At 25.3% G+C, this 19,552-nt stretch overlaps 2 protein-coding genes across 7 annotated transcripts in view; one reads left to right on the forward strand and one right to left on the reverse strand.

Moving 5' to 3' along the window:
• Positions 1-9: 9 nt before the first annotated feature.
• Positions 10-2,911, forward strand: LOC122505468 (sister chromatid cohesion protein DCC1). Its single transcript, XM_043617103.1, has 8 exons — positions 10-282; positions 409-582; positions 696-897; positions 1,174-1,366; positions 1,572-1,788; positions 2,113-2,222; positions 2,385-2,568; positions 2,785-2,911. The coding sequence occupies exons 1-8, from the start codon at positions 257-259 to the stop codon at positions 2,888-2,890; spliced, it is 1,212 nt and encodes a 403-aa protein (XP_043473038.1). The 5' UTR covers positions 10-256; the 3' UTR covers positions 2,891-2,911.
• A 1,030-nt stretch (positions 2,912-3,941) lies between these two features.
• LOC122505466 (focal adhesion kinase 1) overlaps positions 3,942-19,552 on the reverse strand; it is a 130,195-nt gene continuing 114,584 nt past the window's right edge. For 3 of the 6 annotated variants that reach the window (XM_043617098.1, XM_043617095.1, XM_043617096.1), the window contains 17 exons: positions 19,236-19,424; positions 17,767-17,847; positions 17,297-17,519; positions 17,041-17,076; positions 16,731-16,862; positions 16,250-16,432; positions 15,554-15,770; positions 15,257-15,447; positions 14,904-15,108; positions 14,016-14,095; positions 12,383-13,869; positions 8,950-9,093; positions 8,662-8,811; positions 7,077-7,176; positions 6,756-6,987; positions 6,239-6,527; positions 3,942-6,038 (listed from right to left, as the gene is read on the reverse strand). In XM_043617098.1, the coding sequence (XP_043473033.1) occupies positions 5,730-6,038; positions 6,239-6,527; positions 6,756-6,987; positions 7,077-7,176; positions 8,662-8,811; positions 8,950-9,093; positions 12,383-13,869; positions 14,016-14,095; positions 14,904-15,108; positions 15,257-15,447; positions 15,554-15,770; positions 16,250-16,432; positions 16,731-16,862; positions 17,041-17,076; positions 17,297-17,519; positions 17,767-17,847; positions 19,236-19,424 (4,248 nt within the window). In that variant the 3' untranslated portion in view covers positions 3,942-5,729. Of the gene's footprint in view, positions 6,090-6,238; positions 6,528-6,755; positions 6,988-7,076; positions 7,177-8,661; positions 8,812-8,949; positions 9,094-12,382; positions 13,870-14,015; positions 14,096-14,903; positions 15,109-15,256; positions 15,448-15,553; positions 15,771-16,249; positions 16,433-16,730; positions 16,863-17,040; positions 17,077-17,296; positions 17,520-17,766; positions 17,848-19,235; positions 19,425-19,552 lie in introns of all 6 variants that reach the window. The other 3 variants (XM_043617101.1, XM_043617100.1, XM_043617097.1) reach the window with 3 other exon arrangements.

Below are 19,552 nucleotides of genomic sequence, written 5' to 3' on the forward strand. Positions count from 1 at the left end.
TCATTTGTTTATGTTGATAGTTTGATTTTTAAATGTAACGTTAAAATCAGTTAACATGTATTTTCTATTTTACCTTTTTTAATTTATTTAAATAGTAAAGAATGGTTTAAATATTCTCTCTTCTGTTGAATAATAATTTTTGAATCGTTATTGTTAATAATATTATTGTTATACCCAGTGGTGCTTGTTGTGAAAAAAGAGAGAGAGATAATAATAAAATTGCATATAACCTCTAAATATTCTTATTAAGAAAAGTATGGAAACAATGGAAACAAATACAGGGTAAATATTTATTTAAAATTAATAAATTATTTAAATTCTTAATTAATTAAAATTAAAATACATTCCTTATTAAAAATCTATATTAATAATCGTTGTATTCCGTTAAATATCTTTCTTTTTCATCAGATCATTGAGAACTCCTGAAGAATTAAGTGAATTATTTCAATTGGCAAAATTAAATGAATTGGATTTAAGCAATGTGACGCAAATTTTATATTCAGAGAAAGCAAATGACTTTTCAGATATTAAATTAATTGAATTGGATAAAGAATTGTTGAATGCAATAGAAGTAGGTGATAGGTAAGATCCTTTATCACTTTTGGTATTTATTTAATTTATTTATTTACTTATTTTTAAGTAATATAAAATATTACTTAATCATTTTGTTATAAAATGAAACAAATTTATTTCAGTTTGTCATTTCGGGGTGAAAAGGATGATTCAGTCGTTTTATGTACAAAAAATAAAACGTACGATGTGAGGGACGCCGAAACATCAAATGCTGTAATTCTTGTACCAAATTTAAAATTTCACTCGGATTTAAATAATTCTTTGAATGAAAATAAATCCATAGTGCCGAGTGAAGTTCATGGAATATTTCACTCCTATCTCGAAGTAATTCTTTCTATATTTTAATAAAAATTAATAAATATTTTATAATATAACCTATTTTTATAAAAAAAAAATATATTTAATTTCTTATTACAATTAATTTTAATATTATTATTCTTTTAATACATATTTACAATTAGTTTAAGAATTAATTACTTTCTTCAAATTTTTTATTTGAAATTTTAACTTTTTTAATTTTTTCGTGATTGAATATAATTTTAAGTTAATTTAATATTTGTGAATATATTATTTAAAAAATTGTAATAATTGCAATTTTAGGTGCGACAATGTAAACCTAGATTTAGTAAAATTCCCGTAATATTAGGGCCAACTACTTTCAATGGAACGGAATATGAAAAACGTGTTAATCAAAGAGAATTGTACGATTGGAATAAACTTCGATCTCATATTCAAGCTAGTGATGAAGAATTGATTAATGCTCTCTCACAACATTCAGTTGTAAATATAAATGGTGAGATTTATTTTATCTTTATTTTTATTTATACTCTTACTGTATTTATTCTTACTATTGATTTTATTTATTTACACTTTTTTTATTTATTCTTATTATTGATTTTATTTATTTATTCACAAGTCTTAATACATTTAAAAATAACTCAACTCATGAAAACCGTAAATTTTTAAAGTCATTAAGAAAATTTCTTTCTTTTTTTCAGGACATTATCGAATGGTGTCGTTTGAATATGAAACACGTGCCTTGACAAATATGTTAGAATTTGTCGATGAGAATTCAATGAATGAAGATGAAATTGATAGAGAAGCAACTTTAGATGCCTTACGTGAATTAATTCCCGAATCAGTATTTCATGCAATTTTTGAAAAGTACACTGAGCCTAGTGGAAAATTGAAAAAAACCGGTGAACTTTTATACAGGTTTGAAAAACAATTCAAATAGTAAATTTTCTAATTAGAAAATTAAAAAATTTGTTTTTACGCTTTTCATTTTATTTTTTTTTACGTATATTTTATGTCCCGCAGTCTAGTATTTGGAAATATTTTCCTTATAAATAAAAACAAAATTATTTTCTTATATTGAAACATGGATTAAAATTATTTCTATAATTAAAGTTTATTAAATTAAGTCAAATTTATAAAAAAAATTGATTTATAATATAATAAAGTTGTTTTTGAATTTTCGATTTCTTTTGCGACTTTTTTTAATAATAAAGTATAATTTTTATTTTTTATCATTTACAGATATATTGAGGAAAAAGTTTGTAGACTTCTAGCTCAAGTTTTGCTCACAGCGTCGCCAGTTACTGAATATTCTGGATTTATGGAGGCTTGGAGTATCGGAACACCCGATGGTAATTCTCAAATATCCAAATATTTTTTCTCTCTACATTTTTTTTTTTTTGAAGATATTTCTTTCTTTTGATACTTGTTTTACATTTTTAATTTACTGATCATTTACAATTTAATGTAAGCTAAATTCCTATTGAAATAAAAATACAAATTACATTTTTCAGGAATGAAATCAGAGGAAAAATATTTATATGGAATAGCAATTGTTAAATGGAACCGTGAGAAAAATAGAAAAGAAATTATTTCTTATCCAGAATCGAATTTGCCTGATAATATTGAAAAGAGAATTGAGGAACTTTTTAAAGTCAAGGAAAAGTGGACAATTGATGAAATATCGCCTTACATTATGTAAGTTCTCACAAATTAATATTAAACAAATATTTTCCAAGGTTTTTTTTAAATGGACGAAATTCTAATTTAATGCTTTAAAGATTAAAAATTAATTAAACCAAATTGTTTTCAATTATAAACATTTCGTTTATAATTTTGAATCTAAAATAATTGAATTCTATTGAGAAATTTTATTGAAATTGTATTGAAAATAATTGAATAATTTTTTACCAGAAATTTAGCGACCGAGAAATTGAATGTGAACGCTCTTTTGACAAAATACGCGAGATTATCAAACAAAAACGGTGTGAGATTTTACAGTTCAAAACATGGAAAATAGGAGAATAAATTTTAATTGACAGAAAACATCACACTCTTCATTTGATGAAATCATACAGGTAATTTATTTTTGTCTACAATATAGTTTACATTTACACAAATTTACAAATATTTGTCATTGAGAAATACAATTGAGAAATACATATCATAATAATTTTATCTCTCCCGTTTGTTTTTTTTTCTCGACAGGGAGTAGACAAAAACTCCAATCAAAATATTTTAATCACTATAGAATCTGTAAATTAAAATTACAGTATTTTTTTTCTTTTTTTTTTCTTCTTTTTTCTTTGATGTCTAAAACGAGATAGCATCAATTGAATTTGCCACAGCCAACTCAATTTTACAGAAATAAAATAGGACTTTAAATATATGTATGTAAAAAAAACAATATAACTTTCTTAAAATGCTAGTTATTCATGAAGAAAATTTATACATTTTGTCAAAATGAACTGACGTATTGTCCATTCATAAAAATTCTTAAAGATAAAAAATTTCCTTTCTGATATGACTACCTTTTTAAATTACTATTTTTTCTTTTTATATCCAAATATACTAGTTAATAATTAATAATAACAGGAGGTTGTCTAGAAATTTACTAAAATCAATTTCATTTTTAATTTTTAAATTTCAAATATCTTCGATATTCGAATTCATTATAAATGAATAATTAGAATTTTTTACCAAAATTTTTGAAAAATTACATATATAATTCTTTTCATTATAAATAATACTAATAATTATTTATATTGTAAAAAAATTATAAATAGTAAATTTTTTGGTAAAAATCTTATCCTCGTTTATAAATAATTAAAAATCGAATATCAACAAAAATATTACATATCTAATACATATTTTTCTGAGCAATTATAGAAACTTAATAAATGACTTGTGTCTTTTTTTCTATATTAAAAAAAAGAAAATCTTAACACTAATGAAACTAGCAAATGTTGTTTTTTTTTGAGTATTTTAATTGAATACCTTTTTTGTATAATTATGTTTATGCATGGAATCATGTAAAATTTGATGATTTACGAAAAATGGAATATTTACAGTTTCGTGAAATTTTTTTTTATTATTTGTTTTTTTTAACACGATAGCAGCGTTGATATTATGGAAAAAAATTTTTTCAAGCGTCTAATTAGGAAGAATGCTGCTTGTATTTTTTCTTTTAGTCACTGAACTTATTTTTCTACTGCGAATTTTTTTTTTGTGACTTGGCACAAATATTTTTCTTATAGTGTGCGTAGCGTATATATTTTTTTTATATAAAAACTCGAGTTTTTGCAGCTTATAAATAAAAAATTATTCACATTTTTCTAGAATGAAATTATTTCGTGAAGATTTCAATCTTCGAAAAAATAAGGAAAAAATACGGAATAAATATTTGTTTCTCTTCTAGAAAAATGTGGAAGATTATATATTTTTTTTATTTAAGGAAACACTAAGAATATCTATGCTGCACAAAAGGCGTTTTACTCAGGAACATAACGACTAGAGATGTGCAATTTTCATTTTCAATTAGAGTTAAAATTCGATTAAAATTCGTAATTTTAATATTTTGAAAATGAAATACATTTTCGAGTGAGTTTTCTTAAAAAATTTTCAAAATTAAATCGAAAAATAGGTAAAAACTCTTACTGAGAGTAAGATAATAGTTAAAAATTCAAAAATTGTTTTTTTCGAAATAAAATTTGTTATAAGTATTAAATTTAAAAAAAATTTATTGTAAAGACTCGAAAATTCGATGCCCATCTCTAATATCGAATTCTTAAATTGTAATTCTATCTTTTCCTTTCTTTCTCCCTTTTTTTAAAAATCTTCTTTTTTATCTCTTTCGACAACCATAAAATTGTAAAGTGGATTTTTTCTTTTACAAAATAGCTGAAAAATATTTCGTAGGAACTAACGCGTCAAAAAACATTTTCCACATTTTACAAAACATTCTGTATAAACGCCACAAACTTGTACATTTATATAAAAAATTCCATCTAATAATAGTTTAATTAAAAATAACATTCAGTCCCATTTTTCTTCTTTTACACTTTTTCTCTCTTTTCAGTTCGTAGAGTAAAAAAAAATGTCCGCCCAGAAAAAATCGTAATATTCTTTTATTCGATTGAAATTTTAAAAAAATTTAAAACATTTTTTTCTGAATAGAAACAAAATTAAAATTCTCCTTTGCTTTCAATTTAGAAAAAAAAATTTTTCCTGAAATTTTTCAAAAATAAAAATTTGTTGTCATTATATTAATTACTGTACTTTTTTCCATTCTTTCGATAAATATCTAATATAGAATCAACTTAGGAGATGACATAGACCTAAAACCGTAAAACTTTCAACGACAGCAACAATTTTTTTTCCTTTCTTTCTTTTCGTAAAATGCTTTTTTCTTTCTCAGAAACAAAATCCAGGACAATGAAAAATCTTTCTTTTGCCCCTGAAATTTATATTTTATATATAATATTTATATACTAAACTAGACTCGTTTGTGTCAGTCCGCATTCGAGTTTGGTACATCATCGTTTTAACAAAAAAAAAAAAATATTAATAACTGTACTTCCTAAAGCTTTGGAGTGCTGATTTCGATACAGTACACACTAGTTTTTTTTTATAACTTATTATCTAAAGACACGATCTACAAATAACGAATACTGTCCTATTAAATAAGTACGTTTTCAAGAAAAATGATTTACGTCTTGAAAATAAAAAAAAAATTCTGAAAATTATTCAATTTGAAAATAATTAAAATTGTGTCGAATTTTCAATATTGAGGTAATTAAATAAAAAAATGGAATCGTTATGGAAATTTAAAATTGTACTCATCGCGCGCTTCCTTGTTGCTAGCTCTCTTGTTGCGATTCATTGACAACTTTATTATTCAACGCAAAAACTGATTGCGCGACTTCTGACGATAATGTTGTGCTTGGATGAATTATTGGCGCTTTCGTTTGAACTATATTACAAGAGACTGGAACCATTGGTGGGAGATTGACAGAATTTCCAGTGCCAATTGATAGAGAGGGACGTTTACGTTCAAGACTATTTGTTGCCATTTGTCTGCGTGTCGTTGAATTTCTCTCGAGACTATTTGTCACCATATGATGACGTCTCTCTAAACTTGAGACTGCACTCGAGTCCGATTGACTGTCCTGTAATTTTTCTATTTGTAAACTCTGATTTTCTTTTTAAAAAGAAAAAAACTAGAAAAATAGAAAAAAATCATTTAAAAACAAGGGAAAAAAGTAAAAAAAAGTTGAATAAAATAATAAAAAAAGTTAAATAAAGTATCAAAAAAGTAAAAAAAAAAAAATAGAAAAAAATAGAAATAAGTAGAAAAAAATGGTCTCACCTGCAATGAACGATCAACTGATTGACCCATACGATGCAAGACGTCGCCACTCTGACTTTGTCGGAAGGTGTGAACTTGTCTCTCACTCGACTGACTTCTCCTAAGAAGATGTTCGCCCGACTGACTCGAGCGAATTCGATTCTCGGGCGTTGAACCTCGAATGAAAGTGTCATTTTGCCTTTGACAAATTTGATTGTCAACGTACGGATAGCGTATTCGAATCGAATCAATCACGTCCAAGAGATTTTTTGCGTCCATCGCCAGAACGTGTGCCGCTGACAGCATTCCCCTTTGGAAAAGAAAATCAAAATTTATTCCATAATTATCAAAAATAAAATTAATTAAATTAATTATTAACGTCGAAGTTAATTGTTTTCAAATTGTAGAAAAATAATAAAACGAAGAAATTCGGACAAATCAATTCTGAGTGAATATAGTCTTCGAATTCTCTGGAAAAATAAATAAATAAAAAGATAAAAGATGAAAAATATGGAAATAATTGAGAGATTCAACTCACTTTCGATATTCGGCGTCGAGAGTTGTTGCACTATAATTTTGAGCGAGTCTCAAGGAGGAAACAAGTTCCAGCATGTCCTTACTGAGAACCTTGTGGGCCATTTCAACTTCTCGATGAGCAGAAACTGGTAGAATTTCGACTAGAATGTCTACAGATGAAAGAAGTGATCGTAATTCGATTCCTACTCTTCTCACTAGTTCCAAATATTGGTCCGCTTTACTTTGTTGAACGCCTATGAAAATGAAAAGTCGGAAAATTAAAATAATATAAATTGTAAATAATAAGTTAATTATAATCTAATCAAAGGGGTTTTCTCGTTACCTTGTGATAAGGACATTACAGCTCTAACCACACATGTTGTACAGTCATAAACTTTATCATTGGTTCTATCGAGATCTGCAGTTGGCGTTGGTTCCATTTTCTAGAAAAAAACAAAAATCAAATAATTTCAAATAAATACAAAATTATCGAAATTTTGAATAATTTAAACAAAATTATTCAAAGTAATTTAATTTCTGTGAATAATTTCATGAAAATTCATTAAAATAATTTAATTCCTGCGAAAATTTTTATAAATTGTAAAAATAATAGAAATATTGCTAAGAATTTTGTTAAAATTTTTGAAAATATTTGAATTTTTTCGAGGAATTTAATTAAAATTGTATTAAAAATATTTTAATTCTCGCATAGCGAATTTAATCAAAATTTATCAAAATAATTGAATTTCTTGTGTAAAATTTTATTAAAATTGTTAAAAATAATTAAATTCCTGGGAAGAATTTGATTTTAATTATGAAAGTAATTCAATTCAATTCTCATAAATAATTTCACCAAAATTTTTTAAAGTAATTGAATTTCATTGAATAATTGAAATTGAATAATTTCATTAAAATTTATTAAAATAATTTAATTCTTGTAAACAATTTTATAAATTAGAAAAATAATTGAAATCTGGGTAAGAATTTGATTAAAATTCTATTAAAAATAAATAAATTCTTATAAAGAATTTTACCAAAATTTTTCAAAATTATTGTTTTTTAGAGAAGAATTTTATTTTGTAGGAAAATAATTAAATTCCTTTAGAGTATTTAATTTGATTTTCATTCTTATAAATAATTATATCAAAACTTTTCAAAATAATAAAATTTTGGCGAAGAATTTAATTACTTCAGAAAATAATTTGATTTTTATAAATAATTTTATTGAAATTTTTCAAAGTAATTGAATTTCTGCAAAGAATTTTATTAAAATTTTTTTAAATAATTAACTTTCTGAGAATAATTTTATCAATTATGAAAATAATTGAATTTTTTGTTGAATTTAATTAAAATTGTATCAAACTTTTCAAAATAATTTAATTCTTTTGAGAAATTTCATTGAAATTATACTGAAAGTCATTAAATTCATGCAAAAAAATTTACTAAATTTTTTAAAAACAGTAAATAATTATAATTAATCTATATTAGTTAATTATTGAATTTTTTAAAGAATTAAATCTGAAATTATTTAAAAAATTGAAATTAATATTTAGAAATGAAATGTCTTTTAATTTTCGTTGAATAATAATTGAAAATAGTAAACGTAACTTTTGAAAACAATTAAATTCTTTCGAGGAATTTAATTAAAATTGTATAGAAAATAATTAGATTCTTCTAAAGAAATTCATCAAAAGTTTTGATTTAACTCCTTCGTAAGAATTTTATTATTTACGAAAATAATTCAATTATTTGCAAGAATTTTTTTAAAATGTTTGAAATTATTTAAATTGTTTCGATTAATTTCATTAAAATTTTTAAATATTATTTTTCTAAAATTAAAATTAATATTTTTGAATCGACTAAAGGGACTAAAGTGCTTGATTCCAAAAAAATCTTCTTTTATTTGCTGTCAGGAAATAAAAAATTACCTTGACAATTATAACTTTTTCAGATCCTTTGTCCGATCCTAGAGATCCAGTATTTGTTGTATGAGGTTCATGACTAGGAGACTGAGTCACTGATCGTGGAATTGGAGGACTCGCACTTTCATCACCGCTCGTTGCGATCGAAAGTCGTTTCTATGATTAAAAGAAAATGCAATCATTTAAAATTAAATTTAATCATTAAACTCACTTTCTAAATTAAATTTCTAGTATAAAAGAAAACAATTCTAAATACAAAATGAATTAAATTTTTATTTCCAAGAGAAAAGATACCTCTTCACGCGCAAGCCATCGACTGTCCTCCTCTGATTGACGTTGCTGTTCCAATAATCGTTTCTCCAAAAGTTTTGCTTCCTCCTCCAGTCCGGTATTGAAAATTTCTCCGCTACTCTCGAATATTTGCGATTGTGCGTTTCTCTGAAATTTATAAAACGAAAATTATTGTTTTCTTACAATTTAAAAACGAATTTTCATTCCATTTATGTTTACCCAACTAAATTTTCAAAAAAGCAAACTTAAAATCTAATAATTAAAATTAATATTATGTATAAAATTAAGGTGAAATTCCAGGCCAGTAAACTATAATTGGTGATAACAAAAATATTGGAAATTATTTGCAAATTTATGTACAGAGTCAAAAATTAAAGAGATGCATAATTCCTTGCAAACCAAGTTCGAAATAATAATAATAATAATAAGAATAATAAAATGTACATCATAACTTAACTATTGGATAATATAATACATAATTATATATATCATGCATGCATACGATGTGGTTATACAAAATTGATGATATTATGTCTATGCAGTGTCATTGTTCATTCTCCATGCTTTAAAAATAATCCTAACAAACCAGAAAAGAATTTCAACCATTTTCAACGAAATACCGACAATCCCTACGATTAAATCCAACTATGTAATTATATAAAAAACCAGAATCGGGGTGCACTTGAATTTTGTGCTTTTTTTTGCATTGTATACAATATTTTGTGTCAAACTCCAAAAAGCTTTCTAAATTCTCTAAAATATGTGCGCTCGTGAAACCAAAGATGAGTCCTCATTTTTAAAAAACTATATTGGAAAAATTTTCTCTTGCTCTATTAAAATTGTGCAAATTTACGTCAATTGATAAATGAAATTAATATTAATATGGAAAAATTTTATTTTCCAGTATATTATAAATAGTTAAAGAAAAATAAAATTTACTTACAATTGCAAAAAACATGATGAGAAATATTGAAATGTGTCTTTTAAACTTTTCAACTCAGCAATGACAATTGAATGAAAAATTGCAATGTTCTTGCTTTTACCTAATAATAACGATGATCCGATATAGAGAGGTGACTAAAATAAATGAACCATTAAAATCAAGTGACAAGGTCGATCTCTACTCCCAAAATAGACAACTATTTAAAAAAAACATCAACAAACAATTGACCTAAATTTGCACATTTTGAAAAAAATTGTTTCTTTTTCTATGTATTAATTGTATAGAAATAGTGTTAATAATAAAAATAACACTAATAACAAAAAATAACAAAAAACTAATGAAAGTAATAACAATAATTTAAATTTAAATAATACCAAAAATGATAATAAGAAAATAATAAAACAATAAAAATTAATTGAAGTCAGAAAACTAAATTTTGAGTGCCATACTCCTAGAGAGTACTTAGAGAAAATATATACAATTTTGATAACTAACGAGTGCTCATCGGTAATGAGGAATAATAAGGAAGAAATATTTTAATTTTTATATTAGACTGGTTTACAGATTTAGGAAAAATTCTTTCTTCAATTCAAATTAATTTCCGAAAACAAAAGACAAGAAAGTGATTTAAAAAAATGTTTAATTAAAGAATTAAACTTGCAAGGCAACTGTTAATTTTTTTCTAAATAATTTAAATTATTATAAATAATTAAAGTTTAAAATGTTTCTGATTCTGATTAAAATTAAAATAAGTTGAAACTTAGAAAATTTAAAATTGCAGTGCATTAAATTGAATAACGATAAAAATTTACATATTAAACAAATATTAATCAATTTATTAATTACACTTTTAAAAAATTTATTAAAAGTTGTATTACTTGTAAATTAGCTTGAAATTTGAATAAAATAAAATTTAATTAAACTAAAATTTTTTAAAATTAATTTCATTTTTATTTAAATAATTGGAATTTTATTTAGATAATTAATATTTTATCTCAATAATTAGGTACAATTTTTAGCAATAATTAATATAACATTCTCCCCAGGAATTCAATTTTTCGAAAAATTTTGATTAAATTCTTTATGTGAATTTAAACATTTTCAATATGTATAATTTTAATTAAATATTTTGAAAAAATTCAATGATTTTCGAAAATTTTAATAAAATTCATGACTGAAATTCAATTATTTTGGGAAATTTTGATAAAATTATTTAAGAGAATTGAATTACTTTCCTTATTAATCAAATTCTTCCCAGGAATTTAATTTTTTTGAATAATTTTAATAAAATTTTACACAAGAAATTCAATTATTTTGATAAATTTTTATTAAATTCTTTATGAGAATTGAAATATTTTTAATACAATTTTAATTAAATTCCTCAACAAAATTCAATTATTTTCAAAAATTTTAATTAAATTCCGCAACAAAATTTAATTATTTTCAAAAATTTTAATTAAATTCCTAGCAAAATTTTTATTATTTTCATAATTTATAAAACTTTTCGCAGGAATTTAATTATTTTAAAGAATTTTAATGAAATTATTCACAGAAATTCAATTATATTCAAAAATTTTCATAAAACTCTTTATAAAAATTAATTTTTCATATTTTTTTATCTTCAAAGCATTAAATTAGATTTTCCATTAATTTTAAATTTCAAAACATTAAAAAGAAAAAAATTATCAAAAAAAAAAATTTATCAATAAATTTGTTATTTTACTCAAATAACAAATTGTAATTGATTAAAAGTTAGATCACTTTAAAATTGAATTTAAATTTGAATAAAATAGAAAATTCGATTGATTAAAAAATGTGAATCGAATAAAATTTAATTCTAATTTTTTGAAATCGACTGTTAATTTTTATTTAAATAAATGAAATTTTATCTAAATAATAAAAATTTTTTTAAAATAATTGATATTTTATTTAAATAATTGAAATTTTATCATTAACTGAAGCTTAAATAGTTAAAATTTTTGATAATTTGAAATTTGAATCAATAAATCTTTAAATAAATGGAAAGTTTACTAATTTGAAGTTCCGATGTATTGAATTTGCTTCTATTTAATATTAAAATGAGTTGAAATTAAGATAATTTCGAATTTTGATAAAGTAGAATTTAAAACCTAAAATTTGTATCAATTAATATGTTATAATTTACAATTAATTAATATTTATTTAATTAATTAATATCTTGACGAATAAAACTTAGAATTAGAATTAGTTTTAAGAAATTGAATATGATTAGAATTTCAATCGGTTAAAATCTGAATAGAATTCGATTAAATTAAAATTCAGATTAACTGAATTTCTCAACTTTTTGCCTTTTTTTTGTCGAAAACTAATAATCATTGTCAAAGAAACCAATCATAGTTGATGGTTTCTATTTTTCCTTCTAAGACCAGTGTAATAAATTAAAAAAATGGGGTAGAGGGATAAAAATGCTTTGATTTTGTTTTTTTTGTCATTCGTAGAGAGGCATTTGCAAACCTGTTCATGCTGAACTTCTTCAGTCATGGAACTGCACGATGACACTGTACTGTCGCTGACTGCCGAGGACACCAGCGAGCCGGACATAATTCCGTCAATGGAAGTCGTCAATAAATCGTCTGTCTTTTGTAAAATGAAATTCGTAATTGCCTTGCCAGTAATGACATTCGCCATCTGTTGTGGCGGTAAATTTTGTCGGCAAATTGGCATCATTTGCTGTTGATGCTGTGGATGATGATGATGATGCTGATGTTGCTGTTGCTGTTGCTGTAGAATAGCAACCGATGCGCTTGAATTCGAAACATTAAAATGACTCTGTTGCGACATTATTTGCGAATTAGCACTTTGCATTTGCATTTTTTGCGCCTGAACAATTCCCGTTGGTGTCGCATGAACCGTGTAAATTGGCGCCTGAGAATAAGAAACCGGGGGATAATTTTGCTGCTGTGAATTTTGGGAATTTTGTCTCTGCACAACTTGAGAGCGAGAGACGTAAACTTGCTCCTGACCTGGGAGATTGGAATAAATTTGATAATTCTGGGGATATAGGGATTGAGTTTGATAGCTTTGCATTGGCGTTGGACTGTAGACACGTGAACTTTGAATGTGCGAGACATTCGGTGGGGTTGTGGATTTAATTTCACCCTGATTTTGAGCACGAAATTTAAGAACTGGGCCGTAGAGGCATTCAACGGCGGAGGTGGGGAGATTGGAGGAATTTTGCGATGGGATTTGACCGGAGAACGATTGACTCATCAGTGATGATGATGATGAGGAGGACGACGATGCTTGTGTGATGAGACTAGATAATTGCGTACCGGGATTTTCGCCGAAATTACCGCCAACACTTGGACTTTGACTAAGATTGCCGACGATTGCTGAACTTTGGGAGAAATTAGCGACGGGGCCGTAGATTTCAGCGCTGCACGAGGTGGCGACTGGGGCGAATTTTTGCACTGGGGAATAAAGATCGCCGGCTATATTGCCAATGACTTTTGAACTGACTGAATATAAATTCTGCATCTCTTTAATCCTCTGGCTTCTGGTTGAGGCGGGCGATTGATTTTGATGAGTGGATTCGGAAATTGTGAGACTGGACAAGTGGGATGACATGGTGTCGGATGAATCAAAGGAATCGAGATTCGTGTCTGAGAGAGTCGAATTGGCGGAATTGTTTTCATGATGGGAAAGGAGTGATGATGATGATTCGGCGATGGTGGGATCGAAGAATTGCAAGTCTGTAACCGAGCCGGTTGTCAGGACTTGATCTTCGTCTTGGAATTGAACGGCGAGACTGTTGAATGGAGTGGCGGGCGTTGTATAGACTGAGGGACATACCCCCCGGGCCTGATTGTCCTTGAGGAGTTGCGCCAGGACTTCTGGACTCTGGGCCACGATGTACGTTGAGACGGGCGCTGCTTGCAATTGATCTCCTGCATTTGGCGGCTGACGCGATGGTTTCGGCGGTGGAATATCGTCCGCTCCGGCTGGAATAATTGGAAAAAAATATTATTTATCAACCGGAAGGAAGAAGATAATTACTTGAAGAGGCACAGTTACTTTTTATTTAAATACGAAATCATTTTCAAAATATTTAAAGAGGAAAAAATTTAATTAAGAAGTAAAAACATACCCCATGACATTGCTTGCACTCGACGATTTTCCCGCTTCATTGTCTCCTGTTGTTGATGTTTCTCATCCAATAGAATTTCGCTATAAAATATAATAAATATTAATAAATAATTCTTGAAAAATATTGTTTCTTTACTAATAAAAATTTTGATTTACACTAAAAATAAATAGATACACAAAAAATACACTATTTGTGGACAATTTCAATTATTGTACAAATTTAAATAGCAAAACTCAATTATTTTCAATTAAAATTCTTCAAAAATTCAATTGTTTTCAAAAAATTTAATAAAATTCTTTTCTTACTTATTTTCTAAAATTTAATAATCTTACAAAATTGAAATTAAAATTTTTAAAAAACCTATTTTTCTTTCTTAATTTAAAATAAATTCTTTGGAGTAATTTTATTGATATTGAGATTCTGTGAAGAATTTTATTACAATACTTTGAAATAATTAAATTTCTCCTGAAAATTTCATAAATTATGAAAATAATTGAAAACTTGAAAGGAATTTTATTAAAATTTTCGAAAATAATTAAATTTTTTCCAGGAATTCTCATAAAGAATTTAATCGAAGTTTTTCAAAATAATTGAATTTCCGCTAAGAATTTTATTAAATATTTCAAAATAATTGAATTTTTACTCAGAATTTCATCAAATTTTCAAAAATAATTAAATTCTTTTGAGAAATTTTATTGAAATCGTATTGAAAATAATTGAATTACAATTGATTACTTTAATTAATAATTTAATTGCTATTTTAATTTTGAATCTGAAATTTTAATAAAATTCCATTATCTTTTTCCTGATAATTTTTACTTTTCCGGAGTATTTTCCGATTTCCCTGACCTATGGTAACCCCCGGTAAAAAAATTATTTTTAACTCACTGTAACGTTTCACGAATATCTTTGAATGTTGGTCTCTTGCTTGGCTCATAACTCCAACACTGGGACATCAACGAATACAATCTCGGTGGACAGTGATTTGGCAGAGCGAGTCTTTCACCATTTTCCAGTTTACGAATAACTTCATTATTCTTCACACCCTGGAATGGCTTTACTCCCAACATCAAAATTTCCCACATACAAACGCCTGAGGAGAAAGAAAATTAAGTATTTAAATTATAAAATATAATAATTTTATATATTAATTTACAAGATAATAATAATAATTAATATTTAGTATTTAAACAGCGTTTAGTGCAGAAAAAAACAAATTATGAAAAATACAAAAAACTCACCAAACATCCATACGTCTGATGATGTTGTAAATCTTCGGAAATTTATACTTTCAGGCGCCATCCATTTAATTGGCAGTTTACACTTACTCGCCGTGTAATAACTCTGATCTTCAACCCAACGACTCAATCCAAAATCTGCCAATTTCACGCAATTGTGAGCCGAGACGAGAACGTTTCTCGCCGCGATGTCTCTATAATTTTTATTTCAATTTTTATTTTCATGTCTTTAATTGCAATGTAAATTAATTAATTGTCGATTTTAATGAAAATTTACAAAAAAGGAAAATTATTATTTACCTGTGAACGAATTTCTTGCTCTCAAGATAGGACAAAGCAGTGCTGAGTTGAAAAGTATAGAGTAAAAGTGTTGCCAAATCAAGTCTGTGTTTATTTGACTGTAGGTAGGCACGCATTTCTCCAAGCCTCGCTAATTCCATAACTAACCAAATCGGAGCCTCAGAGCACACGCCGATCAATCTAATGATATGTGGATGTTCAAACTGCTGCATTATGTCTAAAAAAGAAAGTAAATTGTCCCAATAAATAATTAATTATCACAATTTTATAGAGGACAATTTATTTCATTTAATTTTTTTACTATTGATTTCTTTGACAATGCTAAAATATTTATTCAATTATTTTTAAAAATTTTAATAAATCTTTCATAATTCAATTATTTTTTTAAAATAGTAAAATCTTTGCAAAAATTCAATAATTTTCAATAAATTTTTACGAAATAATTCCATTTTTCTCTTAATTCATTATAAAATCATTCAAAAGAATTCAATTATTTTCTAAAATTATAAAAAATCCTTCAAAACAATTTAATTTTTTTTAAATTAATAATAAAATTTTTCGTAAGAATTCAATTATTTTCTATATTTTAATAAAATTCCTTAAATTCATTAAATTACTTTAGAAAATTGTAATAAAATTCTGATTATTCCCAGCGAATCAAGAAGAGAAATAGAAAATAATTAAAAAAATTCTTACACGCTTCTTCTAGAAACTTTTCGGCTGTTGCTAAATCCGCGTCGACTTTACAAGTTTTAACAGCAACGGCAATTGTCTGTCCATCGCGTCCTTTATACGATCCTTTATGAACATTTCCAAATTGTCCCTCGCCTATTATTTCGCCCAATTCCACATGATTTCTCACTATCTCATAGTCTCTCGCTAAAACACAGAAAATGTAAAATTTACAAAAAAGAAATCTATTTATAGAAAAGAAATCGGTTTATAAACAAAAAATCGATTTATAAACAAGAAATCTATTTATAAAAAAAAATTTATTTATAAAAAATATCGGTTTATAAACAAAAAATCGATTTATAAACAATAAACCTGCTTATGAAAATAAAAATTAAAAAAAAGGAATCTAAATCTAAGAAAAAAAATTATAGAAAAAATAATTTCTCAACATATTAAAGGAATTATATTTGCAGCTCGAAAGAAAAACAATTACGAAACATACTCGCAGGAGTGGAATAATCTCCTTCCTCGTCAACAATTTCTGCATAATCCTCTGACAAAATTGTTCCCGTCTTGCCGGCATTTTTCTCCGGACTTTCGGTTTCCTCTTGTCGGTACTTGGGTGGATGTGCATCTAAAAATAAATCTTCTATTAATGTCTATTTTTATAATCAAGAAAAAAAAAGAAAGACAGAAAAAGAGAGAGTGAGTGAGTAAAAGAAAATAGAGAGATTCTTAATTATTTTCCCAGTGAAAAATTCGAAAAAAGTTTTATTTTTTTTGTTTAAAAAAGCAAAAAAGAAAATACAAACCTTTGCAAGGGCAGGGATAATTTTTCCATGAAGCAGCTTGTAATAAGAATGAAATTGTCCTAGTGTTAGTGAATTTTGTTTAATTTTTTTTAAAATAAATAGTTGTAGAAAATATTTCTAAGACTAATTTAAAGATTCAAAAAAAGACATGTTTGTTTTTTTTTGTTAATTTTTAAAATTAGTTTCATCATTGATAGAAGAATTTTCTAGAAATAATTTCGTGTTTTTTTCATTTACTTTGAAAAAGTAATATTACCTTTTCTATTCCAGAGAGATGTATTACTACCAGTGACTAATCTACAATATCCATCAATTAAATCCGCTAAACTCTCGGCTTGATCTAAACTCGAGCAAGTGATGCTTAACGTTTCCGCTGCTCCTGCGACTCTTAATTTTATACAAGCTTTCGTGTGCTCCTTGCAGTCCGACACGAGGGTTTGAATTGACTGAATTTGCGAAAATTCCGTCATTCTCGTCGGCTGTAATTCAAAAATGAATGAATTAATTAATTAAAAAAAAAATATTTAAGAAAATATTTAATTAAAAAACTTTCTTATTTTTAATTAACTAAATTGTAATAAATTATTCTAAAAATCTATTTTAAAAATACAGTTATTATTAGTAATGTACAGGTATTTTTAAATAGATCCTTAGTTTGTTTCCTTAAATTTATTGAACAATATCAAATTTCGAATATTTTTAATTATTCGAAATTTCGAAACTTACAACAGTGCCTCCTCTGTGCGCCATATAAGAAATTCCAAGGTCGGGACCAATGACTAGTTCCACGGGAATCGACCAACTCGACTAAAATTACAAGAATAAATTAACGACCCTGCAAATAACTAGAAAATTATTCTCGAAATCAAAAATTAGGAAACTTATGAATTTTAATTGAATTGCGCTTATGGAAAAGATAATTCTTTTTCGGAATTTTTTACGATATACACATTTTTCTAAGCAACTTAAATAAATAAATGTCTAGTAAATTAGAAAAATAAATTCTAAACTAATAAAATAAGTGAATTCTGAGTTAATTAAGAAAATAAAAAAACTTATAAAATTTTTAAACGATTTTACCAAACTTTTTCAAAATAATAGGTACCTTTCTTGGGGTCGCGTCACAATTGAATTTCTGAATAGAAAAAAATTATTTTGGAAAAGAATATTACATATTTCTTTCTTATAAAGAATTTTATTGAAAATAATGTAATTCTCATTAATAATTTTATGAAAATTTTTCAAAGCAATTGAATTTCTGCGAAGAGTTTTATCAAGTTTTTTTTAAAAATAATTGAATTCTTTTGAGAAATTTTATTCAAAATTGATTGAAAAATATTTTTGAATTCCTACAAAGAATTTTATTATTTACGAAAAGAATTAAATTTTTTTGAAGTATTTAATTACATTTTTTCCTATATAAAGAATTTTATGGAAATTTATCAAAGTAATAAAATGTTTAGAGAAGGATTTTGTTGAAATTCTTTAAAATAAATAAATTCCTGTGCAAAATTTGTATAAATAATGAAAATAATTGAAATCTTTTGTAAAGAATTTAATTAAAATTTTCTAAAATAATAGAATTTCACCAAGGAATTTAATTAAAATTTTCTAAAATAATTGAATTTCACCGAGGAATTTAATTAAAATTTTCTAAAATAATTGAATTTCTTCGAGGAATTTAATTAAAATTGTATTGAAAATATGTCAATTCTCATAAAGAATTTAATCAAAATTTTTAAAAATAATTGAATGTTTGCGAAGAATTGTATCAAATTTTAAGAAAATAATTGAATTTTTTTGAGAAAGTTTATTATGCAATTTTATTAAAAATAATTGATTTCTTGTCAAGAATTTTACTATTTATAAAAATAATTGAATTGTTTCGAACAATTTATGAAAATTTTGGAAAATTGTTGAATTCTTTTGAAAAATTCTATTAAAATATTTTACAAATAATAAACAATAATAATTATTTTCTTTATAAGTGAATTTTTTAAATTTTGTATCTGAAATTATTCAAAAATTGAAATTCATGCTAGTTAAGTAAATAAATAAAATTTAATTTTAAAATTAATCAATTTTAATTTAATTTGTTTTTAAATTTAATTTTAATAAATAAAATAATAAAAAGCGACGATGAAATTTTAAATGTAATTAAATTAAATTTATATTAAAACAAAAGTCACACTTACTCCCAAAGCGCAAATAAAACGCTCCTGATCAAATCGGTAATGCGAGCGTAGGAGATCGAAAAATTTAAACATACACTCGAGTTCTGAAAGGGCAGCAACTTTTTTGAAATGCTGCTGTATCAGTTTCCTCAAAGCTTTGGGTTTCATACCATTTAATACGGAGCGTGGCAAAAATTTGTGTAAACCGACCTGTTTGAAAAAATTCATTACTCTTTACTTCTTCTTTTCTTTTTCTCTTGAGTTTAATTTTTTTTCGTTAAAATATATTACTAATTTTAAATTTAATTATACACTGAAAAAAAATGTATTTGATTCAA

The sequence above is a fragment of the Leptopilina heterotoma genome, unplaced genomic scaffold (assembly GCF_015476425.1).
Source record: "Leptopilina heterotoma isolate Lh14 unplaced genomic scaffold, ASM1547642v1 Lhet_36, whole genome shotgun sequence".
NCBI classification, from domain to species: domain Eukaryota; kingdom Metazoa; phylum Arthropoda; class Insecta; order Hymenoptera; family Figitidae; genus Leptopilina; species Leptopilina heterotoma.

What these genes read in the sequence shown, in the direction of transcription:
- LOC122505468 (XM_043617103.1), top strand. Translation starts at nt 257, where the DNA reads ATGGAAACAATGGAAACAAATACAGG. An exon ending in ACCGGTGAACTTTTATACAG is followed by an intron (nt 1,789 to 2,112) that starts GTTTGAAAAACA and finishes TATCATTTACAG; the next exon opens with ATATATTGAGGAAAAAGTTT. An exon ending in GAGTATCGGAACACCCGATG is followed by an intron (nt 2,223 to 2,384) that starts GTAATTCTCAAA and finishes TACATTTTTCAG; the next exon opens with GAATGAAATCAGAGGAAAAA.